We start from the raw sequence: 20,132 nt of genomic DNA on the forward strand, positions 1-20,132 counted from the left end.
CATCCTAAATTCTAAATCTGCGGGTGTCCGTGAGGTTTCCACTCAGGTTTTGAAGTAGGTGCTTGATTTGTTCGTTTTTTCCTTGAAGCGCAGCGTTTTCATTTTGAGCCCTTGGTGTCTGTCACACGTGTGGATGTTCATTTCCCTAATTGCTTTCCTCTGTGCATTTCTCCTGCCTTCTGTGTGATTCCCCCCCCATCATTAGTTTGTATATTTTCTGCAGTGTTGATTCTAGTCTTTACTGCTTTTTAAAATTTTTAGTTTCGTTCCACCATTTTTCTCCTCTGCTGCTTTTGTTTATTAAGAGCTGGGTGGCTCCCTTCAGGTGTCTGTCATCTTCATCTTTGCTCTCCAATGTTTTATAAAGTCCATCATTTTTTGTTTTCTCTGATTTTTCCCTGCTTTCTTTCAGAATTTGATTTTTATTGTAGTTTCCTATCTTCATTTTCCTATGAAATTTGGATAGGCCCAACATCAGTTTTTAAACAGATGGTCTAGCCAGGTACGTTATTTGCCAAGACAGTGTGAATATATAAGCTTGACCTCTTTCTGTCCTGAGCTGAGCAGTGTCTGTCTTCACACCAGAATCTCAGCTGCAGGGTTTCCGAGGACTGTGGTTCAGTTAGCGGCCCGAGGGATTGGAGGAGGAGCAGGGCCGTGTCCAGCTCTCCTCTGGGCACCCTGCCTTCCTGTCCCTCTGGGGCTTACCCCATCCCCTGGGGTGGCCTTTGGGTTTCACTCTGTCCCCCGTTGGGGTACCAGCCCTTTAGAGAAATACCCTCAGACGGGGTTGCTGGCCTCTTGGTCAGTGTGGTTGTGGACACGGTGTTTTCCTTGCCCGACCATGCCAGCCTCTGCTGCCGCAGGATGGGAGGACGTCCAGCGACAGGCTTGTAGTGACTGCAGCGAGGGACGGGGTTTCGGGGCTAAGTTTGCCACAGGATACAGGATGGTCTGAAAGCCAGCAGAGACATAACCATCCATCCTGTTATGAGACCACTCGAGGAGGAGGATAAACAAGTAATTAGCCCCTTCAGTTGGCTGGCATTTGGGAAGAATTTGTTTATGTAAAAAGGATTGCCAGTCAATCCTAAAGGAAATCAACCGTGCATATTCACTGGAAGGACTGACGCTGACACCAAAGCTCCAATACTCTGGCCAGCTGATACGAAGAGCCGACTCACTAAAAGACCCTGATGCTAGGAAAGATTGAAGGCAGGAGGAGAAGGGGACGAGAGGATGAGATGGTTGGATGGCATCACCAATTCAATGGACATGAACTTGAGCAAACTCCAGGAGATGGTGAGGGACAGGGAGGCCTGGCATTCTGCAGTCCATGGGGTCATAAAGAGTCAGACATAACTTGGCAACTGAACAACAAGAAAAGGGACTAAGTTGTTGGTAAAAGGTGTTTGTGTTTTTTTTTTCCCATTTATTTGTATTAGTTGGAGGCTAATTACTTTACAGTATTGTAGTGGTTTTTGCCATACATTGACATGAATCAGCCATGGATTTACATGTATTCCCCATCCCGATACCCCCTCCCGCCTCCCTCTCCATCCCATCCCTCTGGGTCTTCCCAGTGCACCAGCCCTGAGCACCCGTCTCATGCATCCAACCTGGGCTGGTGATCTGTTTCACTCTTGATAGTATACTTGTTTCAATGCTATTCTCTCAGAACATCCCACCCTTGCCTTCTCCCACAGAGTCCAGAAGTCTGTTCTGTACATCTGTGTCTCTTTCTGTTTTGCATATAGGGTTATCGTTACCATCTTTTAAAATTCCATATATATGCATCAGTATACTGTATTGGTCTTTATCTTTCTGGCTTACTTCACTCTGTATAATGGGCTCCAGTTTCATCCATCTCATTACAACTGATTCAAATGAATTCTTTTTAATGGCTGAGTAATATTCCATGGTGTATATGTACCACAGCTTCTTTATCCATTCGTCTGCTGGTGGGCATCTAGGTTGCTTCCATGTCCTGGCTATTATAAACAGTGCTGCGATGAACATTGGGGTGCACGTGTCTCTTTCACGTCTGGTTTCCTTGGTGTGTATGCCCAGGAGTGGGATTGCTGGGTCATATGGCAGTTCTACGTAAAAGGTGTTTTTTTAACTCATTATGAACAACTTAGGTGTTAGATAGTATAAAAGAGCCAGTGTTTATTTAAAGATTTGGAAATACATATACATATTTCTGATACACTATTTACTTTTTAAAATTCTCTTAGTAGACTGTATATTAACATTAATATAATAAATGTAAATATTCTTTAAGCTAATAATGTGTGTGTCCACATGTAACTTCAGCTCTTCAGTATGCTGTGTTGTCTCTTGTCTCAGACTTCGCCAGTGCTGTGATGTTTACTGACAAGACTCTTGCCCACCCTCCCTTTTGTGTCCTATCTGTAGACACTCTGTGAATCACTCTAGTAGGAATTAGTGTTTGTCTTGTTTCCTACCGGTTTCCTACAAATACTATCCACTTGATAATATATCAAATGATAATGTATCTGCCTCATGTATAAAGTGTTCAGAAAATATGAATGAAATTCAATTTTCTGATGACTAGAATGGACTTGTGTGATTAAGACATGCCTCTTGAGGTATTTTGATAGTAGTAATTTCATGGGGAAGAAAAGGAAAGACGTGAGCAGGCAAGTTCTCAAGGAGACAGGGTGCTGTCACGCAGTGTTACTGAGTGTCCTGTCTGCGCCCAGTGTTTGGCAGGCACCTCTGTGCTGTGCTTAGTCACTCAGTTGTGTCTGACTCTTTGTAGCTCCATGGACCTTAGCCCACAGGACTTCTCTATCCATGGAGATTCTCCAGGCAAGAATACTGGAGTTGGTTGCTATGCCCTCCTCCAGGGGATCTTCCCAACCCAGGAATTGAACCCAGGTCTCACATTGCAGGCAAATTCTTTACCATCTGAGCCACCAGGGAAGCCCAAGCGTGCTGGAGTAGGTAGCCTGTCCCTTCTCCAGGGGAACTTCCCGACCCAGGAATCAAACCAGGTCTCCTGCACTGCAGGCAGATTCTTTACTAACTGAACTACCAGAGAAGCCCTACAGAAGCATAAAACTAGCTGCTCAAGGAAACCAGTTATCACATTGTAGGGAGAGAATTAATACTGGTCAGAGGACTGAGCTCAGCCATAAGGAGCTATTGATGGCTTTGAATCTGGAGAGGTTTAAGCAACTGGAATCGCTGTTTTTTCTGTTTCAGTTGCAGTCAGCACTCAATGAGCATGACTTGTATGTGAGTGTGAAGAGGAAATGATATGTCTCGGAAGACGCTGTGGTCCAGGTTAGCGCACTGCCTTCAGGAAGCATCCCAAGGGCCGTGTGCTATCATAGTTCACAGATGACGCATCTGAGTCAGGGTTACTGTTTTGACCTTGGCATCTGCGCTGTGCTTGCTGGTCTGTCACCCTCTTCCAGTCTGCCTGGGGTGCCCCGTGTCGGTAGGAGGGTAGTGTGGTGCTGAGGAGATGGAAACACTGTTGAGTTGGACACACATGGTTTTACCTATCTCTACCATTTTGTCCACTATTTTCATACCTACTGTGTGTCTGCTGTTCAGTGACTGTGAGGGTCAAATATAATTCCTGGAGAATACTTAATAGTTTAGCATGAAGCACACAGCAAATGCTCAGCAGCAGGTTAGCAGTAGCTGTCTCCATATTGTCTCTGTGGCCTAAAATACTGACTCTTCCAGTGACAGTATTTTACCTGTTTCTGTTCTTGCAGCACTTTCCATGCATTGTGTGAATACACTCCTGAAACAGGGCCCCTTATCAGAGAGGCTGTGCTTTATCTTCACCTGATCTGCTGCCTTCCTGACTCTCTGAGCCTCTCCTCCGCCATGCGGTCCTGGAGCACACCATACCTGCTCCCACCTCAGGCCTTTGTTCTTTTTTCACCTCCTGCCTGCAGAGTGCTCCCTCCCCAGAGCGCCTGGCTCCCGAGCTGCCTTGCTTCACCTCCTGAATGTCACCTTTCCCTGTACATCCTGTGTGACATGTTCTCCTTAGCACTTCCTTATCCGGCTCTGTCCCCCTTCATGGTGCATCTTACTGCCTCACAGAATTTCTTGCATTTGTTCTTTGTTGCTCTCCTATTTGGGGCTGTGGGTTCACCGCATCTTTGCTTTGTCTCCAGTGCTCCAGTAAATCTCTTTTCAGTAAATGACTTCAAAGTTTGGAGGTTGTGAGACCTAAAGACTAAAAGTACTCTTTTTTTTTTTTTTCATTTATTTTTATTAGTTGGAGGTTAATTACTTTACAATATTGTAGTGGTTTTTGTCATACATTGACATGAATCAGCCATGGATTTACATGTATTCCCCATCCCGATCCCCCATCCCACTTCCCTCTCTACCCGATCGCTCTGGGTCTTCCCAGTGCACCAGGCCCGAGCACTTGTCTCATGCATCCCACCTGGGCTGGTGATCTGTTTCACCATAGATAATATACATGTTTCGATGCTGTTCTCTCGAAACATCCCACCCTCGCCTTCTCCCACAGAGTCCAAAAGTCTGTTCTGTACATCGGTGTCTCTTTCTCTGTTTTGCATATAGGGTTATCGTTACCATCTTTCTAAATTCCATATATATGTGTTAGTATACTGTATTGGTCTTTATCTTTCTGGCTTACTTCACTCTGTATAGTGGGCTCCAGTTTCATCCATCTCATTAGAACTGATTCAAATGAATTCTTTTTAATGGCTGAGTAATATTCCATGGTGTATATGTACCGTAGCTTCCTTATCCATTCGTCTGCTGATGGGCATCTAGGTTGCTTCCATGTCCTGGCTATTATAAACAGTGCTGCGATGAACATTGGGGTGCACGTGTCTCTTTCACGTCTGGTTTCCTTGGTGTGTATGCCCAGAAGTGGTATTGCTGGGTCATATGGCAGTTCTATTTCCAGTTTTTTAAGAAATCTCCACACTGTTCTCCGTAGCGGCTGTACTGGTTTGCATTCCCGCCAACAGTGTAAGAGGGTTCCCTTTTCTCCACACCCTCTCCAGCATTTATTGCTTGTAGACTTTTGGATAGCAGCCATCCTGACTGGCGTGTAATGGTATTCCGACTTTTAAAGATTGTTCGTGTCCAACTCTTTGTGACTTTGTGGACTGTAGCCTGCCAGGCTCCTTTTTCCATGGAATTCTCCAGGCAAAAATACTGGAGTGGGTAACTGTTCCCTTCTCCAGGGGATCTTCCCAACCCAGGAATTGAACCCAGGTCATTTATTCAGAAGTATCTAAGTTGGGGACTAATGCCAGGAAAAAAACCTAAAATTGTGATTTCTTTTTCTTTTAGAGAAGTGTGAACTCCGGAGAGATTACAGGAAAGCCGTCTCCTCGTAAACAGCGCTTCATGCAGTTCTCGTCCTTGGAGTATGGCGGGGAGTACTACATGACACCCCGGGACTTCCTCTTCTCTGTCATGTTCGACCACATTCAGCGTAAGTGGTTTGGTTTTGAAGTTAAGGAATCAAATGTTAGGGCTGAAAAACCTCTGGTTTTTCAGAATTGTAACAACTTTTTCCTCATTTTAATTATCATCATTCTTTGTACCATGCGTGTGCTTATTTAAACTTTTCCTCCCTTGTAGTACTAAACTTATTTATCTAAGAAATAGTTGCTTGTTGATGGATTTTTCTAAAGAGAGAAAAAAGTAAGGTTTTAAATGTCACTAAATAAATTATTAATAGGATAACTAATTCATCCAGGATGTTAGGTTTTAAATCAATAAAACATTTTCTTTTGAGGGCAAAAAAAGAAACTAGGCTAAAGCAATTAGGAGGGTCATATAATGGAGTCATGATGCAAAAAAAATCCTGCAAAAATAGCATTAAGAAGCAGAACTCCAAAACCTATAATTAAATAATTTTATTTCATAAACTGTCAACTCTCAGCTATCCCAAATTGTCAGCAATCCTTATTTTCATTTATCTAAACATTGCAGAGAGTAGACATGGCCCCCCTCTGTCCCCTGTATTGCCAAAGTGTTCTGTGAAAAGTTCTTGGCTTCCTGACACCTTGCAGAGTGAACACCATCCACAGTGTTGCCCTGTGGGTAGCTGCACATGGAACAGACGGAGTGGGCCAGGGCAGGGTGAGCTGTGAGATGTGAAGGTCGAATTGGGAGACTGAGAAGATCTGGGAAGGCATTATTGGTATTGAGGGATGACCTGAACAAATGAGTGGTCACGGCCTGTTCTTGGGACAGTGAGTTCACCTATAAGCTAGACCGGACGATGGTCCTGGGGAGAAGTGAGAGGTCAAGTGAAAAACAACAAGGGCCAGATGTAGAGATTGTGGTGACCCTGTTCACCAACAATAGACGTGTGTTTCTGGTGGGGATGGGGGTTCATCTTGAACCTGTGAGAGAGACTGAAGTGAAGGCTTACAAGAAGGAAAATAGTGTGGTAACAGTGTATTTAAATTATTTTGGTAAGCTTCTATTCATATAAATTGATTTAAAAAAAAAAAAAAAGCCAGCCAGTTATGTTACCAGCAGAACGGTTTATTTGGGAGAAGTAGAGAATTGCAGTTTGGGACATGCATCAGTGATAAATCACAAGCAACCTAAAGTGATGGAGAGAAACTGTCTTATAGAAGAGAGGGCAGCTCTGGGGAAACTGTCTTAGAGAAGAGAAAGGACAACTCTGGGGAAACTATTAGAGAATAGAGGGCAGTTCTGGGGGCCTGTTATCAGTAAAGGACTCCAGGGAGCTCCCTGGGGGTCCAGTGGTTAAGAATGCACCTTCCAGGAGAAGGCAATGGCAACCCACTCCAGTATTCTTGCCTGGAAAATCTCATGGGCAGAGGAGCCTTGCCGGCTACTGTCCATGGGAGCTCAAAAAAGTCAAACACAACTTAGCGACTAAACAAGAACAACATAGAGCTAAATGTTTATTTTAGTGGATTTTGATTATAATCCTGAGGATTCATTCAACAAATACCAATCAAACACTCACTATGTGTCACTAGATTATAAGCTCCTTTGGGCAAAGATTATGTTTAGTTCACTACTATATGCTCAGCATCTGGAACAGTGCTTGCCACATAGCAGATGCTCATAAATATTTTGGAGTGACATTTGCTTGCCACTCTTCTCGGCCCAAGGACACAGCAGTGAACAATGTAGATGACATCTCTGCATTTGGGGTGCTTACATGTTAGTGGAGAAGAGACAATAAATACACAAATAAATATATTAAAAAAAAAAAAAAAAAAAAAGAATGCACCTTCCAGCACAAGGGACACAGATTCAGTCCCTGGTCCAGGAGCTAGGATTCCATATGTGCCGAGCCAACTAAGCCCACCTGTCTCAATGAAGATGCAGAACAGCCAAAAATATAAATAAACAGTCCACTGGAGGAAAGTGGGGGTTTGAAGTGCAGTGACTTTTCATTGCCTGGCCAGGAGAAAGTATTTCTTCTTCCTGCTGAGATATGCGTGGACATGGGTGTTGTGTGTGTGAGCACCCCCACCCTAGCCTCCAGACAGCACACTTCTTTGGAGAAAGCTTGACAGTATGTATCAGAAACCTTTGCAACATTTATTAATACTTATATCGATGCAATAAGTTCACTTCTAGAAAATTAGTCTAAGTAATTGGAGAGATACAAAATTTTCTTTTAAAAAGTAGGTTAGCCTCTTCAACAGGTAAAGAGCGTGGATGTCATCAATTCCTGTTCTCACAGCAAAAAAGAAGCTGAAAGATAGAAAATCAACAGCTCTTCTTAAGTCCACGAGAGAATTGAGACCACAGGGCACACACACCTGAACACTGAAGAAGACAGACACAGAGAGCAGAGCCCACCCAGGGTGCATGCTGCCTGGAAGCCAGTGCCAGAGCCAGCATCTGGCAGGAATGTTTTAAGAGTTGCTAGAATCTGAGCATGGGCTACCATGAAAGATAGAAATTTGTGAAAATCTAGCCATGAGGGGCCCCAGCAGTCCTCACAGTGAAGATCTAAAAAAATCCTCTCCTGGATTTTTCATGATTTCCTTTTTTGTGCAAAAGCTATTAAGGTTGATTAGATCCCTTTTTTTTTTTTTTCATTACTCTAGGATTCAAATCCAAAAAGATATTGCTATGATTTATGTCAGAAAGTGTTCTGTCACCTGTATTTTCCTCTAGGAGTTTCATAGTGTCAGTTTTACATTTAGGCCTTTAATCCATTTTGAGTTTATTTTTGTGTTCATCCTGCTTGGTATTCTGTGAGCTTCTTGAATCTGTGGTGTGTGTGTAAACACACCATGAACCATGAGCAGAACAAAAAGACAACATACAGAATAGGGGAAATATTTGCAGACATTGCAGCCAACAAGGGATTAATCTCCAAAATATATAAACAGCTTCTATAGCTCAATATCAAAAAAACAACCCAAACAAAAAATGGGCAGCTCTAGACATTTCTCTAAAGAAGACATACAGATGGTCAAAGGCACATAAAAAGATGCTCAATATCACTAATCATTAGAAAAATGCAAATCAAAACTATAATAAGGTATCACCTCACACCAACCAGAAAGGCCATCATCAAAAAATCCACAAGCAATAAATGCTGGAGAGGGTGTGGAGAGAAGGGAACACCCCACACTTATTATTGGTGGGAATGTAAATTGGTACAGCCACTCTATGGACAACAATATGGGAGCACCTTTAAAAACTAAAAATAGAGCTACCATATGACACTGCAATCCCACTCCTGTGCATATATCCAGAGAAAAACATGATCCGAAAGGATACATGCACCCTAGTATTCATTGCAGCACTGCTTACTATAGCCAGGACATGGAAGCAACCTAAATGTCCATCAGCAGAGGAATGGATAAAGAAGATGTGGTACATAGAGACAATGGACCATTACACAGCCATAAAAAGAATGAAATAATGCCATTTGCAGCAACATGGATGGACCTAGAGATTGTCATACTGAGTGAAGTAAGTCAGACAAGAATATCATATGACATCCCTTATATATGGACTCTAAAAAGAAATGATACAAATGAACTTACAAAACAGAAAGAGATTCACAGACTTAGAGAATGAACTTAGGGTTGTGGGGGAGGGATAAGCTAGGGAGTTTGGGGTGGACATGTACACACTGCTGTGTTTAAAATGGGTAACCAGCAAGGACATACTGTACAGCATGTGGAACTCTGCTCAACGTGTGTGGCAGTCTGGACAGGAGAGGAGTTTGGGGGCGAAGGGATACATGTGTGTGTGTGGCCGAGTCCCTCACTGTTCACCTGAGACTATCACAGCATTGTTAATCAGCTCTGTGAGCGCATGCATACTCAGTCAGATCCGACTCTTTGCGACCCTATGGACTGTAGCCCACCAGACTCCTCTGTCCATGGGATTTTCCAGGCAATAATACTGGAGTGGGTTGCCATTTCCTACTCCAGAGGATCTTCCCAACCCAGGGACCGAACCCACATCTCCTATATGTCTTGCATTGGCAAGCAGATTATTAACCACTGAGCCACCTGGGAAGCCTTAATCCACTTAATCAGCTATACCCCAGTATAAAATAAAAAGTTTAAAAACAAAAGAATTTTCCCAAGTTTTACTTTACCTGGTTTTAGCCGTAGTCCAGGTTGTTCTAATGAAGTTTAAAGTTTACATGTTTTTTTTCTTTCTTGTTTTTATGCTGCCTTTGATTCAACCAACTTAGGTTCTTATAATGTTTCCACTTTATTTTTCATTGGAATGCAATTAAACTCTATCAGAAGGCATTTAGCTAGATCAGGAATTGAGTAATTTTGAAGGCCGAATAAAACATCCCTTAAGCAGATGATGTACTTCATTTTTCATTGCGGATAAGAAGGAGAATAATCTCTGTTGCATTCCTGTGGATCATGGTGAACAGAAAAACAAGGAAACACAGAGCCAGCCCAGTGACCCATGATCCTCATGTATAAACAGAAAGAAATACACCAGTGTGAAATTTATTAGCCCCTAAACTTATTTTTACCTGGTGTTTATCTTTCTGGACTCTGTACATTTTGTGCCTTTACTTATACTTCAACATAGATTTTGTTGCACATAAATACGTAAGGGTATAAATAATCCAAATTAAGATTAACCCATTGGCGTTAACAGTTTACTCTTAAAAGGGCTGTAATTATGGCGACCATAGAATTTGTTGGGTGCATGTGCCAGAATTGCTGGGTGAGTGTGTGTCTTGGTGAATTTATCTTAAGACTTTTGAAATTCTACAAATGAATCTTAAATTTTAAAATTGTTGCAGGTAAAAGAGATCCTTTTTATCTTTGCCACTATTGTAGCTATTTGATTTGGGGCTGAGTTTCCACATCTCTAAGGTTTCCCACTCTGTAATTTTGGGTACCTTTTCATTCTCTCTAATCCAGGTGATGACAGAATTCCCCAAGCTTACTTGACAGTAAATTCAGAGAGAGCCTTTTGCTAAAATTTCAAGTCCTTCCCCTGTCTACCCTCATGATTTTGATTCAGAAGGTCTGAGATAGGGTCATGGAATCAGTAATACCCTCTCGTCCTTATCTGGCTGCCTGTCCTATATTCCCATATATTTAACAGGCACTCCCAGGTGATCATTTTGATCAGCAAGTTTGAGAAATAGTTAAAGGACAAATGTGAAAGAGCCATGAAAGATGTCATGTCTTTGTAGTAGAGGCAGAGGGTGCTGAGCACTGAGCCCACACTCCTCCGAGGTCTGCCTGCTGACGCACACGGCAGCACACGTGAACCTTGAGCAGGTTATGCTGGATGGGAGAAGCCAGTCTCAAAGACCACATGTTGCTTGATTCCATGTATATGAAGTGACCAGAACAGGCAGGTCTGCAGAGACAGGAAGTAGGTTAGTGGCTGCCCAGAAGTAGGGTCAGGAGAGTGACTTCTGATGAGTTTTCATTCTTTGGGGGGCCTGATGAAAATGTTCTGAAATTAGATGGTGGTGATGGTTGTACCGCTCTGAATATACTATATTCTAATATAATATACTCTGAATATACTAAACACCACTGAGCTATACAGTTTCAATAAATGGACTCTGTGGTATGTAAAATGTGACAGTAAAGCTATAAAAATGTATATATAAAACTAATCCTTGTTGCCAGTTTAAAATATTAATTTTAAAATTATTATACTTTACAAAAAATGGAGAGACTAAAATAATAAAAATGTGACTCTCTATATGCTTTCCTCATGTTGGTTCTAAACCAAAACATTTTCACCTAGTGCAATTCTGTCAGAAAAGTGAGCTGATTTGTAAGAGTCAATGCAGAAGTCTTAAATACGTAAAGCTTCTGATAAATTCACTTCCAAATATTGGCTCTTTGGTTTTCCAAGGACTCACTGAGAAGTCTCCTTCCCCGCCCTGCAGTGGAGCAGAGTCAGCACGTGGGCGAGACTGGGCCGTGAGCACTGTCTGCCCTGGCGGCATCGAGCACTGTGCCATCCACCCACGGAAACACGCTCTCCCCTGCAGGCCTTCTTGTGGACACACGTGCACACCGTCCCCCAGATGGGCCTAAGAAGCATGTCCGTAGGTGTCAAGCGGCAGGGGGGCAAAACTTTCATCTATCCCCTGGCACATGACCACTCCCCACCCCAGCCTGACTGGAAGGGAGGCGTTTTCCAGTGTGAGAAGAGCAGGTTTAAAGCCCATGGACCATGGTTGTTTTGTTTTTTTTTTTCTTTAAAGACAGATTTCTCCTCCTTGGGAAAACATTCAGGAAGGTCAGTTTCCCTTCACTCTTACAGTCTTTAGACACTCGTAGGCTTTTTATCAACTTTCTTACTGTTGTTCTCTGATTAATGTAAAAAGGAATCATTAAAAAGAAGAGATGAGTGTGAAATGAAATAAATGAAATGAAATCTTTTAAACATGGCTCTTTTTATAATCTAAGCCCAAAGCACATTACTGTTCTTCTGATATTATTTGTTAAAGCATTCTAAGTATGAGATTCTGTGGAATTGCATGCAGTGCAGTGATTTCCATCATTGCTGGGACCGAATTCAAGCAAGTGTTGGAGTAATCAGCTCTTAACGCCAATCCTGATATTGATGCCAGAGCTATTCCATGTATTTATGCAAAAGATATGAAATGATGTAAGTGTCTCTATTATCTGATTTTTATGTGTCGAGAGTCTGCTGATCTCTAGCAAAATGAAGTTGAATTAGATACCATTAGCAATGTTTTTATAGTTATGGCTATCAAATAACTTTATTTTGGCTACAGGCAAAGATTTATTTGACCTGTAACTGTACTTAATATGTAGTAGTGCAGTTTTACTTATTTTAAGTATTAAAATGGCTGTTTGCCTGTAACATGGTGTGCTTGTTCCTGGTTTTCAACTTCAGAAGTCCTCTGTAAACAGTGAAAACCACGTGCTGGAATCTCCAGAGTAGGTGGAGGCTTTTAGAACATTCTGCTTCTTGAGCCAAAATTCCATCGTAGTGCTTGAAGATTTATCCCTCCCTGCCCAGAAAAGCCACCGTGTACTTTCCATCCTTTCACACTCGCACCACAAAGCAAGACAGCCTCACCTCTGAATCTACCTTTTTGGCTGTTGTTTTTTATGAGAACGTGAATATGTATGAAATAGCTATGAAAACAGTAAGAATGAATTTCTTATGTGTGTGAAAATATTAACAAATAATATGACTGATTAGGGGTTAATATTCCAAACCATATAAACAGCTCATTCAGCTCAATCTCAAGGGGAAAAAAAAAAGGACAGGAGACCTAAATAGACATTTTTCCAGAGAAGACATGCAGATGGCCAACAGGCATATGAAAAGATGCTCAACATTGCTAATCATCACAGAAATGCAAATCAGAACCACAATTAGGTATCACCTCCCACCAATCAGAGTGGCCATCCTCAAAAAGAACACAAATAACGAATGCTGTCAAGGAAAGGGAACCCTCATACGCTGCTGGTGGGAATGTAAGTTGATGCAGACACTGTGGAAAACAGTAGAGGCTCCTCAACAAAAGATAAAAATAGAACTGCCATATGATCCAGCAATCCCACTCCTTCTGGACATGTATCCAAAGAAGAAAGAAACTCTAATTTGAAAAGATCTGTACATATGTAGCAGCACTATTTACAATAGCCAGGACACGGAAGCAACCCGAGTGTCCATCAGATGAAAGGATGAAGATGTGGCATATACATACAGTGAAGTACTACTCAGCCATAAAAAACGATGAACTTTTGCCATTTGCAGCAGTATTGATGGACCTGGAGCGTATTGTGCTCAGTGAAATAAATCAAAGACAAATACTGTTATGTCATCACTTATATGAAGATCTAAAAAATAAAGCAATATAACAGAAAAGGAACAGACTCTCAGGCACAGGGAACACACTAGTGGTTACCAGGGGGGCGAGGGCAGTGGGGAGGGGCAAGATGGGGGTAGGGGATTGAGAGGTCCAAAGTACTCCATATAAAATAAGCTACAAGGATGTACTGTGCAGCACAGGAATCCATCCAAATTATTAATCACTGTGGTATATATCTGAGACTAATATTGTGCGTCAACTCTACCTCCGTTTTTAAAAAGTGGGGAAAGAGGACTGCCAGAAAAAGAATCCTTATATTGCAGTGAATTTCCCATGTCCCAGTGTTGTTGCTCTTGTCAGATGGACAGTGGTCATGCCCCTCATGTACATCAGACTCCGCATCTCTTGCTCTGATGCCCGGTCTCTCTCCTGGGGGAGCCCGTAAACAAAGGGTGTAAAACCCAGCAGCCTGGGTGAGAGGCGCTAAAGAAACCCCAGCAGAGCGTCCTGGGTGTGAAACACCACAATCCCCTCTCTGACTCAAGAGAAGTGTTTAAGGAAGTGAGACTACATGTTCTACTAGGAGCTCTGCCTTTTCTTTTTAACCTGAAAATGAATTTTTTGTAACAGAATGTACCCCAAACTTTTTTATCAGCCAAGATAATTTCTTTACCATTTTCTAATTAGTGATACTGTTTTGAAAAAATGTTTGCAAGAAGTTCATTAAATACATGGTTTCTCCATTTTTGATAATCAGATACCTATACAAGTACCAAGCAAAACTTGTAATTAACATGAAATAACAGGGGGCGTTTTATGTGTTTGATGATCTCTGTTATAATAGACCTAGTATTAAAATCTGGTTGTCATTGGGTAACACTAGTTTATCAGCAACAAACAATCATTCCAAAATAGTGGCGCCTAAGCTTACCAACATGGTCATAGATGTTTCTGAAATTTATATAGTCATATTCACAGCTAGTGTTTTTTGATTATTAATGCAAAAATAAAATCTTGGTAATTTATTAACAATAGATAATAGAATTTGTCCCCAGTAGATTTATAATCCAAATGTAAGCATCCCAAACTGCAAAAAGGCACATCTAAAGGTATTTTTTTTTTAACCTATCTTGTGAATTCTCATACACTTGTAATTGTACTGAAGGGCCTTTATAGATAATTTTGAGAACAAGAAGGGAAGTTAGTGATGCACATATCTTACAGAAGAAATAAACAACGTACTTTTCAGTGTTCTGGATGTGTAAAGTGACTTGAGGTTGTCTTCAGAAAAAGTTTCAACCAAACAGGCAATGTGATTGCTTTAGAATTTACAGTAAATGAGAGAAAATGAGGTCAGTATAAAGAAGATGGTTAAAAGCCTGAGTTTTAATCTGTTACCCAGTAGGAAACTTAAAAGTAACATCACTTTAGAATGAACAGCCGTGATGGCCACCCTTTAGATCTGACTGGGGAGCTGTGAACTTAAGAACTTTGCAGGGTTTAAAAAGGTAGCATTCTGAAACGTGTGTATATGTTTATAATCAATTAAAGCAAAAGGAGACAGATTTTAATAATCATGTAAGGAAAGAATTTGTGTTTGGCACAAATTTATTTCTCTTGGACAGCTATGATAGGTCAGAGGCCGTTAGAAGACCCCATGTGTCTGGAGCGGAGTGACAGTGAGGATGAATCTGACATACAGCTGCAGTGTTCGTGTTTAGAGTTCTCTGGCTTATAACTTCTGTTTAAAGATCTTAGCTAAAATTGCCAGACTTATATTTTTTATAAACTTGTTTTGTCTTTCAAGCAGTTTTCTCTCTTAATGGAAGCTGAGTTTTACCAAGGTATTATAATATATGGGCACTCAATAATATTTCCTCTTTGCTGTAGGTAAAAGTTCTGTCAAGAGGCTGACAGATAAGGTAAGCAATGGAGGGGAGATCTCTCTTTAAGATGGAAAATTAACTTTTATAAATTATTTAATTTATGAAAGATTTTAATATGTGTATTTAAAGGATATCGAGGATACACTAGCAGGAATCAAAAAAGCTGGTTGTGGATCAACTTTTTTTAGAGACCTCGGCGATAAAGGTAACTTTGGTTTGTTGTTAAAATTCCAATTGCATTTTATTTAACAGAGACATTATTAAGGAGTTAAGTTATGAGGTTTGCACCTATAAATTGGAGAATATATATTAGAGAATCTACAGAGACGATGTTATAACACTGTTCTTTAATAGATTTTTTAAAAATCATAATAAAGTACTCATTACATCGGAAGTAATTTTCACAAACTCTTAGAGCAACTACAGAAAAAGTATTTAAACATCAATTTTATTAAGCCTGGGGGAAGGATGAGGCAGAGCACCTGAAGTATGAAGAGAAGACCTCGGAGAGAATTCGGAGGCCTTGTCAGAGAACCAGCCCAAGCCGGAGCCAGGAAGGGTCCTCACTGAGAGCAGGCTGGGGTGTGGTCCTAGGGCGTCGGCGAGGGCAGGTCTAGTGCTGGGGCAGGTCCTGGAGGCAGCACTTGGAGAAGGGCGTCTGGTGTGAGCTGGAGGCCCTGGGGGCGGGGAGCCCTGGGGGATGGAAGCCGAGGGGGCCTTGCTCTGTGTTGAATGAAGGGACTGGAGGCCTCTCTGGGTGTATGGGGTTCTGCGGAGTGGGCGGGGGTGGGGAGGTGGTCTGCAGAGCTCGGAGGAGGGTGGTCCTTCTTGGCGGAGGACCAGCTCTCATTCTGTGAAGGGCAGGCCTTCCACTGTCCTTAGCTGAGGACCAGCTCTTAGGTGCATCAGGACTCAGCCGAAGGCATTTCTTGAGGAGGGGGATTTCGGAGCATCTACAGCAGCGTTTGGGTGGAAGCAGGTTGTGCGGTGGGTTGAGTCAGAAAGGGGGAAGAAAGACCAGCTGCAGGCATATCAGCCGAGGACAAAGGCTGTTTGGCAAGTGGGTTGTGATCGTGAGGGCAGCTGGGCATGAGCGGACCTGACTCACTCCGGGGGTGAGAGGGAGGGAGTCTGGGCCTGTCCTGAGAGCAGTGGGGTGTGGGTGGGGTGTTGTGAGAAAGCCCTCTGGGCGGAGGGAGCTGAGGGGCTTTAAAGGGAGGAGGAGGACTAGGGGATGGTAGAAGAGGTAGAAGAGGATGACAGCACTCACGTCAGAGTGGGAGAGGAGGTGCGCTGGGCAGTGGCTGGAGGCGAAGAAACCTCACTTCCTGCCTTCCACACGGGGGTGTCTCAAAAACAGCCAACAGTAAGGAATAGAATTGCTGGTGACAAGGAAGGTAAGCAGAAACGCATGGGGGTGAGGAATGGGAAGGAGCATGAACAGGGCCAGTGAGAACAACCGCGACCCCGCCGAGTGCTGCCACTTCTCCAGGCGCCAGCGCCCTTACCCCAGGCTCTGTTGACCGTTGGCTTCCCTGGAGGCTCAGACAGTAAGGAATCTGCCCGCGACGCAGGAGACCTGGGTTCAATCCCTGGATTGGGAATATCCCCTGAAGAAGGGAATTGCCACTCCAGCATTCTTGCCTGGAGAATTCCATGGACAGAGGAGCCTGGCATGCTACAGTCCGGGGAGGGTCACAAAGAGACAGACATGACTGAGCTACTTTCACTCCTGGGCATTAGTGCTTCTCACCCCTCTCATTGGAACTCAGAAACAGCTTTGAGCTCTTTCTCTTTGTCCTCCCACCCTTCATGGGCAAACAGACCCCTTTCTAATTTTGCCTCCTAAATATTGATTGAATTCATCCTCTCCTCTCCTACCTCTTAGAGAAGCTAACAGGAAACAGAACAAGAAAATGTCGTGAGAGAAGGACTTTAACCAGTTTTTTTGTTGTTGTTTTTCTCTGAAATACATGAGTTGAGAAGCACATTCCAACTTAAAGCACTGAACATTTTATAGGAAAGATTCAACAGATACACTTTTTTCCAGATATACCCCTTTGTTGATATGAATGAAGTCATTTGAAAATCAGAATGTAAAATCTAGCTACATTTGGAGCAATTTGAAATATTCTATTTTACCACCTAAAAAATCTTATCAAAATGCTTATTATACTGTAACTAGCAAAAGATAATGTACTTTTGCTAGTATACTACAGTTTTTTGAGGTAAGAAAATAGTCCACCTCCAGGCATTATTATAAAGAAAAGTAAATTATAAGTTATAATTATGTATTTTTTTTAATTGAGGAGAATTCTTAATATAATGCCATCCTCAGGAATATACTGAATATAAATTATAAGGTATATTGTAAGATACAAATATGTTCCTATGATTCACGTAGTAATTTCTCTTTGGGGAACAGAGTTCTCAAAATTGCTTTCAGTAGCAGCTCGTATTTTTCAATGATTCCAAATTTAAAATATTTGTAGAGAGGCATAGTAACTAATAGAACTTAATCACCTCTTGAGACTAGTGGCCCTTAAAGATTCTTTAATAAATTTTTTAATGTAAATTATTTAAAATTTCTATTTGACATGCAGTTTTGAAACATTGCCATTTAACAGCATTTATTTTACCATTCAGTATAACAAACATATATTAAACAGTTTCTCCTATAAATATTCAGAAGTGTCAGTTTTCCTTAAAAGCATTTTCAGAGGCAGCTGCCTAGAATGCTGTTGGAGAGCTGTGTTGTCTATAATCTGTCTTGAGAGTGTAGGCTGCTGTTTTTACACTGTCTCAACTGTGTTTATTCAAGCATTTTATTTAAGTCAGTATTTCAAAGAAAGACTCTGGAAGTTTCTTTTTCGAAAAACCCCCTCCCCACCAAACACAGGACACATACCTGTGTCTCAAGAAAAGAAAGCTGAGGTTCCCCTTTGGCACCAAGCCCAGCTCAGTCCATCAGCCTGGTCATTTTTTCACATTGCTGTATTCCTTTGAAAATCAGAGAGGAAAAAAAAAAAAACTGTTCACTTTTTTTGAGGCTGCCAAGGGATGAAATACTTTCATCCTTCAACTAAGATTAGAGCATTTCTCTCAGGTATGAGATATGACAAAACACACTTAATTTATTCTCCATTCATGTAAACACTGAATGTTTTTAGGAAAAAATACCTGGAGACTTACTGTGGGCTTTTTTATTAAAGGGAAGTACACCTGCTTCAGAATAAAAACGTCAGAAAAGTTGGTGATGTAAAAACCTCTAAGTCATTAAGAGCATTTAAAATATATACCTGAAGTTGCCTATGAGCTGAAGCAGTGGACCACCTAAGTGGTCAGACCCTCAGCCACCTTACTCTGCACGGCTCTCACCCCACGTCTCAGCTGTGCTCTCTGGGGCCCTCAGGGACAGTCTCCTGATGTGCCGGACTGTCACTCTCACCCCCCTCCCTTCCTCATCTCCAAGCCACCAGGCCACCGCTGCACTTCCTGGGGACTCTTTGGCAGGCACACCCTCGCAGACAAGCCCTCGCTTCTCCTGGCTCACTTCAGCTGCATCTCCCCTGTGCACACGCGTCCCCTTCCCCCACCCCGGCATCACTGCAGGTCTACCCGTCATTCAAAGGCCACCGTTAGAACTACTTTCTGACTCTCCCATCATCTCAGCTCTGGAAACAACTTCACCTTTTGTTTAAACCCTGTATAGCTCTTACTGTCTGCGTCCCTTGGTGGCTTTTAGTATGTCCTGTAAACATTTGCCTTCTGGCCTCCTGGTGAAAGTACATAGCACTGTATAGTAAGAATTTCTGCCAAACTTGAATCTCAGCTCAGCTCTGGATCTGAATACCAGTTTGTCGCGAATACAGACGTTAAAGGAACATGTGAAATGACGCAAAAAGATGGAGTTCACAAAGTCTTCTAAACACTTAAACTTTACAGGAAAAAGGACCAGGCTTTTTCAACAGTTAAGCTGAAACTGAAGGGGAAAAAAGGTGAGGGAGAACCTATAGATGAAAATCAAGTTACTGCTATAGAGATTAGTTTCTTCATTTTAAAGATATAGTTTGACTTTTGGTGTATTGAAATCTCTGGCTTTCGCCTGAATTTGTGAATTTGCTTCACTTGAAATGCTATTAGTAGTAAAATTAAAGTAGAAATTACACAAAGTGACATGCAGATGAAACCTCCAGTGGACACATTCACCTGTTGGCCAGCGACCATTCCTCTCCTTCCTAGTAACAGTGTCCTAATAAACCTCTCTCCTTCTTTTTAAGCATTAGTACTATATTTAACTCTCTTACGAAAACTTTCCACTTTAAGAAAGAGAGGTAGTTTAAAGTAAAAATGTGTGTGTGTTTTGATTGGGTGGAGGCTCCAAGAAGCATGTGTTTGGTTACTTATGATGCTGTGAAAGTGCTCCACTCAATATGCCAGCAAATTTGGAAAGCTCAGCAGTGGCCACAGGACTGGAAAAGGTCAGTTTTCATTCCAATCCCAAAGAAAGGCAATCCAAAAGAATGCTCAATTGCACTCATCTCACACGCTAGTAAAGTAATGCTCAAAATTCTCCAAGCCAGGCTTCAACAATACATGAAACGTGAACTTCCAGTGTTCAAGCTGGTTTTAGAAAAAGGGCAGAAGGAACCAGAGATCAAAACTGCCAACATTTGTTTGGATCATGAGAAAGCAAGAGAGTTCCCAGAAAAACATCTACTTCTTGCTTTATTGACAGGCAAAGCCTGACTGTGTGGTCACAATAACTGTGGAAATTCTTTAAAGAGATGGGATACCAGACCACACCTGACCTGCCTCTTGAGAAAACCTAATGCATGTCAGGAAGCAACAAGTTAGAACTGGACAGGAACAACAGACTGCGTTCCAAAAGCAAAAGGAGTACATTGAGGCTATATATTGTCACCCTGTTTATTTAATTATATGCA

The 20,132-nt window shown here is 42.0% G+C and overlaps 1 protein-coding gene across 2 annotated transcripts in view; it reads left to right on the top strand.

Moving 5' to 3' along the window:
* MICU2 (mitochondrial calcium uptake 2) overlaps positions 1–20,132 on the top strand; it is a 58,220-nt gene that overhangs the window by 22,395 nt on the left and 15,693 nt on the right. Inside the window, exons 2-4 of one of the 2 annotated variants that reach the window (XM_043477839.1) lie at positions 5,329–5,473; positions 15,191–15,222; positions 15,316–15,391. In XM_043477839.1, the coding sequence (XP_043333774.1) occupies positions 5,329–5,473; positions 15,191–15,222; positions 15,316–15,391 (253 nt within the window). The remainder of the gene's footprint in view (positions 1–5,328; positions 5,474–15,190; positions 15,223–15,315; positions 15,392–20,132) is intronic. The other variant, XM_043477840.1, reaches the window with a different exon arrangement.

This window comes from Cervus canadensis, chromosome 9, assembly GCF_019320065.1.
Source record: "Cervus canadensis isolate Bull #8, Minnesota chromosome 9, ASM1932006v1, whole genome shotgun sequence".
NCBI classification, from domain to species: domain Eukaryota; kingdom Metazoa; phylum Chordata; class Mammalia; order Artiodactyla; family Cervidae; genus Cervus; species Cervus canadensis.